This window comes from Hypanus sabinus, chromosome 13, assembly GCF_030144855.1.
Source record: "Hypanus sabinus isolate sHypSab1 chromosome 13, sHypSab1.hap1, whole genome shotgun sequence".
Classification (NCBI taxonomy): Eukaryota; Metazoa; Chordata; class Chondrichthyes; order Myliobatiformes; family Dasyatidae; genus Hypanus; species Hypanus sabinus.
Window position 1 is genome coordinate 85,655,087 of NC_082718.1, and position 15,393 is coordinate 85,670,479.

At 45.8% G+C, this 15,393-nt stretch overlaps 2 protein-coding genes across 2 annotated transcripts; both read right to left on the bottom strand.

Moving 5' to 3' along the window:
* Window positions 1-5,813: 5,813 nt before the first annotated feature.
* On the bottom strand, window positions 5,814-8,689 carry LOC132403529 (uncharacterized). Its single transcript, XM_059986926.1, has 2 exons — window positions 7,696-8,689; window positions 5,814-6,378 (listed from the first exon to the last, which is right to left on the bottom strand). The coding sequence occupies exons 1-2, from the start codon at window positions 8,574-8,576 to the stop codon at window positions 5,880-5,882; spliced, it is 1,380 nt and encodes a 459-aa protein (XP_059842909.1). The 5' UTR covers window positions 8,577-8,689; the 3' UTR covers window positions 5,814-5,879.
* Window positions 8,690-8,966: 277 nt separating this feature from the next.
* LOC132403530 (uncharacterized) lies at window positions 8,967-9,905 on the bottom strand (the record flags this gene model as incomplete). Its single annotated transcript, XM_059986927.1, has 1 exon — window positions 8,967-9,905. A coding segment is annotated over exon 1 (849 nt), but the record flags the coding sequence as incomplete, so codon positions are not given.
* Window positions 9,906-15,393: the final 5,488 nt, after the last annotated feature.

A 15,393-nucleotide genomic window follows, 5' to 3' on the forward strand; every position in this document is an offset into this window, starting at 1 on the left:
TTTTTTCAAGAGCCTGATGATTGAGGGGTAGAAAATGTTCTCAAACCAACTGGTGAGTCGTGAGGCTCTTGTACTTTCTACTTGATTGCAGCAGTGAGAAAGAGCATGGCCTGGGTGGTGGGGATCTCTGATGACGGATGCTGCTTTCCTACGACAGTGTTTCATGTTGATGTGCTCAATAGTTGGGAGGGATTTACCCATAATTTCAGCACCTGCAGTCTCCCGTGTGTCTACTTTCAAACGTTGACTAACTAGGAGCCCTGAACCTGCTCTCACCAGTAACCTTAGCCCACCTTTGCATTCCTTATTTTGTTCTGATTATTTGCGCTAGCCCTGCATTGCACAATCTAAGAAACATGCTTAAGAATACCTGAAAAGAAAGCTAGGTGACCTTCTAAGGTAACTAGCCCCTGGTCATCTTCAGAATTATTTATGTTATTATTTATTTACAAGCTTTCTCCAATGCAATATTTATTGAACCAATGAAAAATTTAGATATTGACAAACTACTCTCACTGCAAAATACCCCAAAGATGTTATCACTTATTAATTGGTAATTGGTCTGTTAACATCACCCTAACCAACCAAAGCAATGTTCTGCACACTGATTGATCTTTCACCAATCCTTTTATAGTTACTATTCTATAGATTTGCTGAGTATGCCCACAAGAAAATGAATCTCAGGGTTGCATGTGGAGACATATATGTACTTGCTCAGAAAATATACTTTGATCTTTGAACTTTGAAACAAGATACAGTGAAAAGCTCTGTTTTGAATACCATCCATGCAGATTATTCTGTACGTAATACATTGAGATAGTACAGAACAAAAAAAACATAATAGAATGCAGACCATCCACTCGGTGACCACTGTATTAGCTACAGCTGCTCATTTATCCAAATATCTAATCAGCCAATCAAGTGGAGGCAGCTCAATGCATAAAAACACGCAGACATGGTCAATGCAAACACGAGGAAATCTGCAGATGCTGGAAATTCAAGCAACACACACTTCGTCAGGTCCTGATGAAGGGTCTCAGCACGAATCATCGACAGTGCTTCTCCCTATAGATGCTGCCTGGCCTGCTGCGTTCCACCAGCATTTTGTGTGTGTTGCAGGCATGACCTAGGGGTTCAGCTGTTGTTCAGACCAAACATCAGAGTGGTGAACAAATGTGATCTAAGTGACTTTGACCGTGGAATGATTGTTGTTGCTAGAGCGAGTGAGTTGAGAATCTCAGAAACTGATGATCTTCACACACAACAGTCTTTAGAGTTTACACAGAATGGTGCAAAAAACAAAAAAAAACATCCAGTGAGTGGCAATTCAGCAGGTGAAAATGTCTTGTTAATGAGAGAGGTCGGAGGAGAATGGTCAGACTGGTTTAAGCTGACAGGAAGGCGACAGCAACGCAAAGTACCATGTGTTACAACAGTAGTGTGCAGAAGAGAACCTCTGAATGCACAACATGTTGAATCTTGTGGTGGGTGGGCTACAGCAGCAGGAGGCCAGGAACATATACTCAGTGGCCACTTTATCAGATGTAGGAGGTACCTAAAAACCAGCCATTGAGTGTCATTGTCCAGTTACAGATAAAATGCAGTGCAGTTAGACAAATAAAGTGCCAGGGCTACGACAAGTAAATTGAGTTTTCATTTTTGTCATTACAAGAGATCTGTTCAAGAATCCTGGAACAGCGGGATAGAAGCTATTCTTGAGTTTGGTGAAGAGCATTATCAATCCTTTGTATCTTCTGCTTGATGGAAAGGTAGCAGAAGCAAGAATGACAGGGATAGAAGGGGTCTTTGATTACATTAGCTGCTTTCCCGAGGCTGGATTTTTGAGTTGATGGGGGAGAAGCTCATTTTTGTGAAAGCTTTATTTACAAACTGAGCTATAATTACCACTCTACAGCCTTTCCAGTACTAAAAATAACTCAGGTTGTTTATGTGAATTGTAATCTCATGGACCACATATTTCAAAAGTAACAGGATATCAAGTAAAGATATTTAATGAAAATCTATACACTTCAGCAGCTACCATGAGTTTTTGTGTATGTTTTAGATTTATTTTGAGATTATTATTTGGAAACCAGGTTCAGGTTTTACATTCATTATATGACATGAGATAGAATTCTTCAATTTGATTGACTGCTCACTCAGCCTGAAGGATCATTGTTACTGAAAGCACGTAAACCACTTTAAACATCTGCCATGGGAAATGGGACGTTCTTACCTAGCAATGCCAAGGGTGCACAGGTACCTTCAGAAGCAAGCCATCATGGGTTCAATGTTGGCAGAAAAATTCAGGGCATTGAATGCAGAAGTATCTCATGCAAGATTCAGGATGAACAGGAAACATGAATTTTCCCCATCTGACTTTGCTGTTGTATACCTTCAATTCATTCTTGCCAGAGTATAAGTTCTCCACAAGCATTAACAACAGAACAATAGAGCACATGTTACTACTGTGTTCTATTGGCAGTCAGGCATTCTGTACCATTACAAACTGCATTTCCATGCCATCGTGTTTCTAATTGTATTCTTTTCTCTCCAACTTACTCTCCTTTTCTCAATAGTCACTCATGGTCAACAATCACATTGTCTCTGACCAGACAGCGTGGTCTCATTATGGAAAGGATGCCCCTTTAGAACAGAGATGAGGAGGAATTGCTTTAAGCAGAGGGTGGTGAATCTGTGGTATTCAATGCCACAGGTGGCTGTGTAGGCCAAGTCCTTGGATGTATTTAAAGCAGAGGCTGATAGATTCTTCATTAGTAAGAGTGTTAAAGGTTTCAGGAAGAAGGTAGAATGGTGTTGAGAGGGACAGTAACTCAGTCACAATGGAATGGCAGACTAGATATGATGGGGGAGCCTAGGACCAGAGAACACAGCCTCAGAGTAGAGGAACGCCCATTTGCAACAGAGATGAGGAGGAATTTCTTTAGCCAGAGAGTGGTGAATCTGAGTAATTAATTGCAAAAGACTGCTGTGGAGGATGTTATTGGGTATATTTAAGGCAGAAGTTGATAGGTCCTTGATTAGTCGGGGCATGAAAGGTTATGGGGAGAGAGCAGGAAATGAAATAGTGAAGCAGACTTGATGGGCCAAATGGCCTAATTCTGCTCCTAAATGCTATGGTCTCATGACTTTAATTGGTTGATGTTTCTGTGCTTGCCTGCACTGCAGGAATTAGCTGGTTATTTGGAGGCAGCAAATCTTGCAGGTGAAGGCCATGTGTTCCTCTTTCAACCGGGGTCATGAAACCTGAAGTTCAGCAGTTGGAATCACTGGGAAAATGTTCTCTTTCTCGTCTTTTTGACCACCATCTGAGCTGGAGCTTGAACTTGGAACCTCTCATATACTTCATATTACAGTACAAGGGTTGTCAAACAGCTTAACCAGGTAACATCTGCCTGGTTGCTAATGTAGTCAACAGGCTAAGGTCATCTTACTAATGCATTATATTATTATTGCTATCATTAGGTACTAATTAGATCTCTTAACTAACCTAGTCAGTGCAGGCAGCCACAGACAACCCTGGCTTGGTTACCACTGCCGTGTCTCTCCCCTGGCTGGCTGCCAGACCACAATCATGTTTGATTTGATTTAGATACTACGGCTCATATTGGTTACCTTGAGCTGTCGGGCACAAACCAATCCTATTCTTAAAATAGACTTTGAAGGGAGACCTGGGCTCAGAATCAGACAAAAATGCCAACACAGAACGGCTGCTGATTTATAAACCAGAATCAGAATCAGGTTTAATTTCACCAGCATATGTCATGAAACTTGTTATTATGCGGCAGCAGTACAATGCAATACAGAATAATAGAGAAAAAAAGCTGTGAATTACACGAAGTATATATATTAAATAGTTAAATAAGTAGTGCAAAAATTGAAATAAAAAAGTAGTGAGGTAGTGTTCATGGGTTCAATGTCCATTCAAAAATCCGACGGCAGAGGGGAAGAAGCTGATCCTGAATCGTTGAGTGTGTGCCTGCTCCCTGCTGGTAGCACAACTGGGTGATGGGGGTCATTAATGATGGACGCTGCCTCTTTGAGGCATCACTCCTTGAAGATGTCCTGGTTACTACTGGAGGCTCCTGCCCATGATGGAGCTGACTAAGTTCACAACTCTCTGCAGCTTAATTAGATCCTGTACGGAACCTCACCTCAGCCCCCATACCAGACGGCGATGCAATCAGTTCGACTGCTCTCCACAGTACATACAGTATGTAGAAATTTGTGAGTGTTTTGGAAGGCATACCCAATCTTCTTAAACTCCTTAATGAAATGTCCCTACGTTTCTTATTGTTTAGATTTGACTTGAGTCTTTGCAATAGAGGTACTAACTGTAAGCTTCATACACTCCAATGTCCCATATTCTTAGCTGCAGGCCCAACAGCAGGAAGCCCACGTTTCATACGGTTACCCTTGAGAAGCAGACAGTCTTTCGAGGATAGATCTTTATTGCCTAGCCTCCGGAGCAGGTGTTTTCAGTTCAGTTTTGTTTGCAAATCAAAGGAATGTGATTCGTTTCTGATTGATCACAATCCTTTGCTTCTATTTACTTGGAAAATTTATGGACATGCAGATGGAGCTAAATAAACATCTGTGTGATGTTTCAAGAAATAATCTCATTTGAAATTCCGCCAGTCACTTTCAGGTTAAGAGGCCAAAACACTTGTTTTATTCATCTTTTCTGCTTCTAATTCGCTCAGTAAAACTGCAATGGGAAATTTTAATTTCTTTGACACTATTCAATGTTTTTATGACTCATTTTGCTGACGCTAATCGGTTTTGATTATTGCACTTCATTAACGACAGACTCACAGCCAGTAAATAAGAACAAGCCTCTATACCATCAGATGAAAGCAGCCAAACAAAGGCTGGAGCAAAGTTTTTTTTCAATTATTTTTCTTTTGAGTAATAATCAACAGATACAAAGAGCTACATTGTCAATTTTGATATGTATCACTCCTGAGTGTTGGGAGAGTCTTTTTTCCCTGCACCGGCAGGTAAGATTAATGAGCAGACAATAATTCTGCCTGGAGTTATGTTGCTGGTTCTGTATTTTTTAATCTGCTTTTAACTCCTCTGACAGACATCCCAGTGGTGAGGTTGGCATCCTTCAGTAACAGCTGTCGTAATATTCCTCACACCAACCTATACTTCTATACTTTTGGGAAGAAGAACAAACAAGAAATTGCCCTGCATTGTAAGTCATTTATGACCCTCTGACCCTCTGACAGACTTGTGGGGGAGGGGAATATTGCTGAAGCAGTAGAAGCAGAAAGCTTCCACAACAAAAGCTCAAGTTCTGCAAGGTTTCAGCAATTTTACCGCCTGTAAAGGAAATGGCAAATCTAGAGCTGAAGGTATTAGGGTGGGAGGGGGGGAAGGGAGTTGGAAGAAGATTCCCAGGGTATAAGAGTCAGTAATTTATTTATAAATTTTATTTGTTGAGGTACAGCCTGGAATAGGCCCTTCCAGACCTTTGAGGCAGCCTCCCAGCAATCCACCAGCTTAATCCTAGCCGAATCACAGGACAATATACAATGATCTACCAACTACCAGCCAGTAGGTCTTTGGATTGTGGGAGGAAACTGGAGCACCCAGTGATGCACCATCAATAACTCACACTGAGACGTAGGCGAGATATCGGCTTTTATTGACTGGAAGAAGGAACCAGGAGTGAGTGTCTATCATACAAGGTCCTGGAGACTGAGGCCGAGCGTCAGGCCGCAGGTCTCCTTTATACAGGGGCCTGTGGGAGGAGCCACAGGAGCAGTCAGCAGGGGCGTGTCCCGACAGGCACATAGTTCACCACATTCACCCCCCCTTCGTTTGAAAAAGTCCTCATGTAGTGAAGGTTCTTACAAGTCAAGCCGATCAGGCGGTCGAATCTGTCGCTGCGATCTACGTAGCACCGGCTGTGACCGCATAGGTGCCAGCAACATTGGCGATTGCACAGGGGACGGGGGTTGCGCGTGTTCTTGCCCACTAGGCGCCGGTGATCCCTCATGCATGTGCGAGGCGCCTGGTATAAACGCGTACGAAACGCCCGGTATACAAGTGTCGTGAGGAGTCTGTGTAGGGCCTGGTGCGTACGGTGTCACCTCTGGTGCAGGGTTCACAGTTACCGGAGAGCCTTCAGGGTAGTGGTCTGCTGCACCTGCGGGTGCCAGGTCGCGGATGGAGACCGTGTCCTCCCGCCCATCAGGTAAGACCACGTAAGCATACTGGGGGTTCGCATGGAGAAGGTGAACCCTCTCCACCAGCGGGGAGTATTTATTGCTCCTCACATGTTTCCGGAGCAGCACTGGCCCCGGGGACGTCAGCCAAACTGGTAGGGTGGTCCCAGTGACAGACTTCCTGGGAAAAGAGAATAGGCGTTCGTGAGGGGTGGCATTGGTGGACGTACATAACAGAGAGCGGATAGAGTGCAGTGCCTCAGGGAGGACCTCCTGCCATCGAGAGACCGGCAACCCTTTGGACTTAAGGGCTAAAAGTGTGGCCTTCCACACTGTGGCATTCTCCCGCTCTACCTGGCCATTACCCCGGGGATTATAACTCGTGGTCCGACTGGTAGCAATGCCCCTAGCTAGCAAGTACTGGCGCAGCTCCTCACTCATAAAGGAGGACCCTCTATCACTGTGGATATAGCAGGGATACCCGAACAGAGTGAAGAGCTGGCGCAGGGCTTTTATGACGGACGTGGCAGTGGTGTCGGGGCAGGGGATGGCAAAGGGGAACCGTGAGAACTCGTCAATAACACTGAGAAAATAGACATTGCGGTCAGTGGAGGGAAGGGGGCCCTTAAAGTCAACACTCAGGCGTTCAAAAGGGCGGGTGGCCTTGACAAGTTGTGCCGTGTCAGGACAGTAGAAGTGCGGTTTGCACTCAGCACAAATTTGGCAGTCCCTGGTCATCGTCCTGATGTCCTCCAGGGAGTACGGGAGGTTCCGAGCTTTCACAAAATGGTAAAATCGGGTGACCCCCGGATGGCAAAGTTGTGCATGAAGGGCGTACAGCTGGTCGAGCTGTGTGCTAGCACATGTTCCCCGGGATAGGGCATCAGGGGGCTCATTGAGTCTGCCAGGCCGGTACAGGATATCATAGGTGTAGGTGGAGAGTTCTATCCTCCACCGCAAAAGCTTATCATTTTTGATCTTGCCCCGCTGTTGGTTGCTGAACAGGAACGCAACCGAGCGCTGGTCGGTCAGCACAGTGAATCTTTTGCCAGCAAGATAGTGCCTCCAGTGCCTAACAGCCTCCACTATGGCCTGGGCTTCTTTCTCCACCGCGGAGTGCCGAAGTTCAGAGCCTTGGAGGGTGCGAGAAAAGAATGCTACTGGTCTCCCTTCCTGATTAAGGGTAGCAGCCAGAGCGAAATCGGAGGCATCACACTCCACTTGGAAGGGAGCGGTCTCGTCCACTGCATGCATCGTAGCTTTGGCAATGTCCGCTTTAATGCAGTTGAAGGCCGCGCAGGCCTCAGCAGAGAGGGGAAACGAGGTAGACTTGACCAGGGGGCGAGCCTTGTCTGCGTAATGGGGGACCCATTGGGCGTAATAGGAAAAAAACCCCAGGCACCGTCTGAGGGCCTTGAGAGTGGTGGGAAGAGGGAGCTCTAACAGGGGGCGCATACGTTCGGGATCAGGCCCAATAACCCCGTTTTCCACGACATACCCAAGTATAGCAAGGCGGGTGGTACCAAAAACACACTTGTCCCTGTTATAAGTAAGGTTCAGAGCTGCGGCCACTTGGAGAAACCGTTGGAGGTTGGCGTCGTGATCTGGCCTGTCATGACCACAGATGGTGATGTTATCCAGATAGGGAAATGTGGCCTGCAGTTGGTACTGGTCCACCATCCGGTCCATTTCCCTCTGGAAGACAGAGACACCATTCGTGACACCGAAAGGGACGCGCAGGAAGTGATAGAGCCGGCCGCCCGCCTCGAAGGCGGTGTAGGGGCGGTCCTCTGGGCAGATGGGGAGCTGGTGATAAGCGGATTTCAGATCTATTGTCGAGTACACCTTATACTGAGCAATCTGGTTGACCATATCCGCGATGCGGGGTAGGGGGTATGCGTCAAGCTGCGTAAACCTATTGATGGTTTGACTATAGTCCACCACCATCCTATTTTTCTGCCCAGTCCGAACAACAACCACCTGGGCCCTCCAAGGGCTTGTGCTCGGCTCAATGATCCCCTCCCTGAGCAGCCGCTGCACCTCCGACTGAATGAAGGCCTGGTCCCCCGCGCTGTACCTCCTGCTTTTGGTTGCCACAGGTTTACAGTCGGGGGTCAGGTTGGCGAACAGCGGTGGGGGAGGGATCTTGAGAGTGGAGAGGCTGCAAGTGTCGGTAGCGCAGCTGTTGGCCTGGTTCTGGATGGGATGTGTGTGTCCGTGTGTGTGTGTGGTCAGTAGCGGGGTATGTGAAGAAGTCCCACAAAACTGAGGATTCTTGACAGTGAGTGGTGGGAGGGGCCCGTCGTATACCATAGTCACACTTTCGAGATGGCTCTGGAAGTCCAGCCCCAATAGCACAGGTGCACACAGATTAGGCATGACCAGCAGTTCAAAGTCCCGATATACTGTGCCTTGCACCACCAAAGTCGCTACACAACCCGCCCGGATGTCTGCGGACTGCGACCCAGAGGCCAAATGGAACCTCCGACTGACCGGCCGCGTTGCAAGTCCGCAGCGTTGCACTGTGTCTGGGTGAATAAAACTCCCAGTGCTGCCCGTGTCAAACAGGCATCCAGTCCAATGCCCCTGCACCTGGATGTCCATCATGGACCTTGCAAGCTGGTGTGGGGCGCTTTGGTCGAGAGTCACAGTGGCCAGAGTTGGATGGCCGTCGGGGTACCCGGTCAGCATCCGAGGATCGGGGGCGGGGCGTGCTGACGTCGACAAAGATGGCGGCCCACATCCCGGCATGCAAGATGGCGGCCCACATCCCGGCATGCAAGATGGCGGCCCCCACGTTTCACCCGCAGCGCTGCACTCCGCTCGAGGTTGAGACTTACAGACCTTGGCGAAGTGGCCCCGCTTTCCGCAGCTGGAGCAGGTCGCTTCTCGCGCTGGACAGCGTCGTCGAGGATGTTTCTTTTGGCCACAGAAATAACAAAGCACGAGTTGCTTACGGGCCACAGCCGTGGTCTGGGTCGGGGAGCTCGTGGAATGGCGACTGGCGGCGGCGTTGGCGAATTCGCTCCCGGGAGCCGGCGGTGGCGGGGTCTGAGGCGTCCACGAAACCGGCGGGGAATCGCGCGACTGGACAGCGTCGGCGTTATGCCGCGCAGCTTCTAGAGCATTGGCCTTCTCTATCGCCGAGCTTAAGGTAAGATCCGAGTTCTCCAGCAGCCGCTGGCGCATGTACACTGACCTCAGTCCCGTCACAAAGGCGTCTCGCACCAGCAGCTCCGCATGCTGTTCTGCCGTGAGCGTCTTGCAGTCACAAGCTCGGACGAGTGTCTGTAGTGCTCGGAGAAACTCAGCGCACGATTCGCCAGGCCGCTGTTGCCGGGTAGCTAAGCGATGTCTTGCGTAGACGGTGTTCACCGGCCGCAGGTACTGTCGTTTGAGGGCGTCCAGTGCCCCTTCGTAGGTCGGCAGGTCCCGGATAAAGGAGTAAACTTTGGAGGAGACCCTCGAGAGTAGGATTCTGTGCATAACGGCGGGTTCAGTCGCACGAAGCTCCGCCAAGTACGATTGGAAGCATGCAAGCCAGTGTTCAAAAGCGAGAGCTGCGTCAGGGTCTTGAGGGTCCAAATCCAACCGGTCCGGACGCAAAACGGGTTCCATGTTTTAAAACTTCCAGTCAATAAAATTGATGCACCATCAATAACTCACACTGAGACGTAGGCGAGATATCGGCTTTTATTGACTGGAAGAAGGAACCAGGAGTGAGTGTCTATCATACAAGGTCCTGGAGACTGAGGCCGAGCGTCAGGCCGCAGGTCTCCTTTATACAGGGGCCTGTGGGAGGAGCCACAGGAGCAGTCAGCAGGGGCGTGTCCCGACAGGCACATAGTTCACCACACCCAGTCATGGGAAAAATGTAGAAAAGGAGGCGGCAGGACCAATTTGGGACCAAACCAAGGATAAATAATGCAGAAGTTTTTTTGAATTTGGAGTCCTTGGATGTGCCATTGTTTTGTATCTTTATGGTTAAATTTGATAAAGCAAAAGAATAAATCTGATATAGGGTCAATGATGGTTTTGCAAGATAATGGTGTTGCAGGACAGAGTAGACAGGTGACCAACTCTTACTTCCGTTTCTCGAGACAAGAACGGGCAAGGTTTCAAATTTTTCACAAACACAAGAAATTATGCAGATGCTGGAAATCCAGAACAAAACACACAAAATACTGGAGGAACTCAGCAGGTTAGACAGCATCTATGGAAATGAAAAGCCAGCAGGTGTTTTGGGCAGAGACCCTTTTTCAGGACTGAAGGTTTCAAGAACGATCATTTTCAGAACAAAACTTTGAGATTATTTAGAGCAAGGGGGAAACAATCATTTTTGTGTCTTGGACCAATACCATTAAACAAAGGGTCTATGGACCCTAGGTTGGGAACCCCTGATCCAATTGTTGAAAATAGCGTTCTATCACTATATAACTGAACTGGATGCACTGCATTCTTCTATCACTATGTACCTGTTCCGCACTCTGGCACATTTAGTGGAACTACTGACTCACAGTTCCAGTGATCTGGAGAACCCAGAGGAAACCCAGGTGGTCACGGGGAAAACAGATAGACAGCAGAGGGAATTGAACCCTAGTCACTGGTACTGTAATGTGTTGTGTTAACCACTAGGCTACCATGCTGCCCTCTCCTTGTGACCATATGGACTTCAACTGGATTCTCTGGTTTCCTTACACATTCCATGTGGTTGGTAGGTTAATTGATCATTGTAAATTGACCCACATCTGCAGGTGAGAATTAGAGTCTAATCTAGGAAATAGATGAAAAAATATGGGGAATATATTCTGAACTGATTCCACAACCTGCAGACTTACTTTCATGTTATTTTTTTTTATTTTACTTGTGTAACGACCTGGGAAAAGTTTTCACTGCTAATGTATTGGTTCCTCTGTATTGCAGTGTTTGGATTATGACTAGAGATAACGGGGGCTTTGGAATGTGCTGGCCAATGAGGGGAGGTGTTTTTCTTTCTTGCTTGCCTGAGAGAAGGTTTCGCAGGCTTTTGTTCAGCGGAAGACGGAGAGAGAAGATGCCAGAATGGGGAAGTCGTAGACTGCAGGAAAGAGTGGACTTGGAATGAGATTGGGAGTCGACAATGCCCGGGAGAAATCAATGGAGAAAGAACAGACGGGAAAACAGTGAGCTCCAACGTGTGCATTAGACTGTTTCATGACAATGGGCCCATTTTCATTTTGTTTTCTTTACTAACTCTAAAGTCAAATTACGAATTATAAAGCTCAATCATTTAATTGCATATTATGCGCTGTTTGTTATTTCATGGTACTGATTTCTAACATCACGCAGCATCCATCCAAATGAGATTTCTCAAGTTTGGCTGGGCCAGAGGCTGTCTTCCCCTAAATTAACACCACTAGCCAAACCTGAGGGTTATATTTGCATAATTTGTCTTCTTTTGCAGTCTTTATTTATCAATGGTTTTTCATAAATGTTATTGTATGCCTTTATTTTTCTGCGAATGCCTGCAAGAAAATAAATCTCAAGCTAGCATATAGTAACATATATGTATTTTGGTAATAAATTTTATTTTGATTTTAAAAGATTAGTGTGACATGGTTTTTGATGGTTGGTGTGGAATCAGTTGGCTGTAGAGCCTGTTTCCATAGTGAAGAAAACTTATAATTTCTCTCAAACAGCTAGCAAAACAATTGCCAGGGAGGGTGGGAGTAAGAGAGCAATTTCAGGTTCCTGGGTGTCAAGGTCTCTGAGGACCTAACCTGGACCCAACATATCGATTCAGCTACAAAGAAGGCATGAAGCGGCTATATTACATTAGGAGTTTGAGAAAACTTGATTTGTCACCTGAAACACTCGAAAGCTTTTACAGACATACTGTGGAGAGCATTCCGACAGGCTGCATCACTGTCTGGTAAGTGGGGGTGGGGGGGGGGGTTGCGGAGGTAAGGAGCTACTGCACAGGATCGAAAGAAGCTACAGAAAGTTGTAAAATTAGTCAGCTCCATCTTGGGTACCAGTCTCCAAGACATCTTCAAAGAGTGTTGCCTCAGAAAGGCGACGTTCATTATTAAGGAAGCCCATCACCTAGAACGGGGGTCGGCAACCCGCGGCTCCGGAGCCACATGTGGCTCTTTTAGGTCTGTGCTGCGGCTCCCTGTTGCTTTGGGAAATAATTGGTTGTGGCGACCCTTTTCCTGGCACATCCGAACCGACTCACAATAAGATAGCCTACGGGGGTTTGCGAGCACAGAGCTTTGGAGCCTCTGCGCCATGGGGGGGGGGGGGCAGGTTGAGGGAGGCTTAAAAGTGAGGCTGAAGATTTCGAATAAAGTTTTTTTCCTTCGACTGCAGTTACCGACTCCGTGTCGTAATTTTAGCGCTGCGTGTAGCACACCGCTACATGGTCAGTATTTAATTAATATGTTTTTTATGTTAGTTTGTTAGTTTTTGAAATGTAAATCTAAATTTGAAGATTATGGTGATCTTGTACAATCTAAATAAGACGTTGTGGCGGGCGACCCATTTCCTGACACATCCGAACCGGCTCACAATTAGCCAGCGTTCAGGCTAAGGGAGATAGCCTACGGGGGTTTGTGAGTACGTGTCTTTTGCAGCATCCGCGCCCATGGGGGGCGGGTTGAGGGAGGCTTAAAAGCAAGGCTGTTTAGTTCGAATAAAGCTATCTTTGACTGCAGTTTACTGACTGCGTGTAGCAACCGTACAACGTGTTTTTATCGCTGGCTGTCCAGAGGGGAGGTGCTGAAACGCTTTGTCGCGCGTCTGGAAGAAGTGAAAACTTTCCTGGGCAGCAAAGGGCTCAACTTTCCTGAGCTGGAACAGCCAGAGTGGCTGGAAAAGCTACACTTCATGGTAGACATGACAGCGCACCTGAACACGCTGAACACAGCTCTTCAACGGGGTAAGGACGTACAGCCCTGCACATGTTGGGGGATGTTTTGCATTCGAGCGCAAGTTGACGTTGCTTGCCAGAGATTTACAGAAAGGCACATTGTCTCACTTCCCCAATTTGAGAGAGTTCAAACAATGTCACGACATGATAAATTCGGAGTATTTACATTCTGCAATCATCGCAATGCAAACATCGTTTGGGAAACGCTTCTGTGAGTTCAGAGAGGAAAAAAACACATTATCCTTCCCGGTCACTCCCCTAAGCATCGATCCATCCCTACTGAATACGACTGCATTGTCAGGTGTGAGTCAACCTGAAGAAGTATGATAAATATTTTAATTGCGTATTATTTTACGTATATTCATATGTTTTCATTGTTCAGTGAAATAGTCCTTTTATTTTTCAGGTTGACAGCTGGCTGACGTTATTTTTGGTTTGCTGCTGGCGGCAAATTTAAGTTTGGCGTTTTTCATAAATACAAGAAGGACTCAAATAGACGTTGAGTATTTTACTTAAAAGTAACCTTCAACCCAACGTCTTTTTTTCGGAGTTCAAAATGTTTTTGTTGCATGCAGAAATGTAATTTCGTTTTCTCTGCAGGAGTTCATCAATTTCATAAATGCAACACATTATAGTTTATTTATACATAGCATAAAGGCAAAACAAAACGTTGTATGCAGTGTTATTTCATTTTAAATGTCAAACGGGTTTTGCGGCTCCCAGTGTTTTCTTTTCTGTGGGAACCGGGTCCAAGTGGCTCTTTCAGTGGTAAAGGTTGCTGACCCCTGACCTAGAACATGCCCTATTCTCATTGCCACTTTCAGGAAGGAGCTACAGAAGCCTGAAGACACACACATACAGCAATTCAGGAACAGCTTCTTCCCCTCTGTCAACCGATTCCTAAATGGACACTGAACCTATAAACACGACCTCAACTTTTTAAACATATTATTTCTGTTTCTGCACTATTTTTAATTTAATATATATTATACATATACTTACTGTAGTTGATTTACTTATTGATTTTTTTCCCTATATTGTCACGTATTGCATTGTACTGCTACTGCAAAGTTAACAAATTTCATGACATATGCCAGTGATATTAAACCTGATTCTGATTCTGCCATGTCTCAAAGCTGTAAAATGCATTAAATCAATGTTATTTATCCAAATTTGTGAACTGAAATCTTGCAAAGTTCTAGAAGCACAATTTGCAGACCTAAAGGTAGATGTAAAAATGCTAACTATTTTTGAAAGGCAGTCTTCCCGTACGATGTAGGGATAATTAAGCCAGTAACTATGCACAAAGTATAATGTTAGCAATACAAGAAAAGAGATCTGAAAGTTTCAAAAGTGTAGAAAACAACAATGATTGAAGGAAGGAAGGCAAATGAAATAGAGCCATAAAATCATAGAAAAGTAAAGCACACAAACAGGCCCTGTGGCCCATCTGCCTATTTTCATCTGCTGGATCTCCATACCCCTACTATCCAGGTACCTATCCAAACTTTACTTAAATGTTGAAATTGAGCTCGCATGCACCACCTGTGGTAGGCAGCTTGTTCCATATACTCACGACCCTCTGAGAGAAGAAGTTTCCCTTCATGTTCGCCTTAAGCTTTTCACCTTTCACCCTTAAACCATGACCTCTAGTTGTAGAACCTCAGTGGAAAAAGCCTGCTTGCATTTACTCTATCTATAACCCTTATAATTTTGTGTAACAAAATCTTCTCACAAACTTCTACCTTTCAAGGAACATTAGCTTCAATTTTGAGAGGACTAGAATATAAAAGCTGAGGATTTGTAAGGCAATGGTTAGATCACACTTGAAGTATCATGAGCAATTTTGGGACACTAAGCTATGAAAAGATATGCTGGCCAGAGGAGGTTCACAAGAATGATCCTGGGAATGAAGGGTTAAACATATGAGGGTCATTTGATGGCTCTGCGTCTGCACTCACTGTAGTGTTCAAGAATGATGGAGTGATCTCATTGAAACCTATCTAATATTGAAAGGCATTAATGGAGTGGAAATGGAGAGGTTTTCTTTTGTGAGGGAGTCTAGGACCAAAGAGCACAACCTCAGAATATAAGGACATCCCTTTAAAAGAGAAATGAGGAGATAATTTCTTTACCCAGAAGGTGGTGAATAAGTGGAATTCATTGTTACAGACAGCTATCGAGGCAAAGTCATTGTGTATACTCAAAGCAGAGGTTGGTAGGTTCTTGATTAGTAAGGGTCTTAAAGGTTACAGCAAGAGAGTAGGAGAATGGGGTTGAGAGGGT

Excerpts from the sequence above, each read along its gene's own strand:
- LOC132403529 (XM_059986926.1), bottom strand. The coding sequence starts at position 8,576 with ATGCCTAATCTGTGTGCACCTGTGCTATTGGGGCTGGACTTCCAGAGC. Across the intron at positions 6,379-7,695 it reads ACCCGCCTTGCTATACTTGG|GAAGTCTGTCACTGGGACCA; the intron begins GTATGTCGTGGA and ends CTCTTTTCCCAG.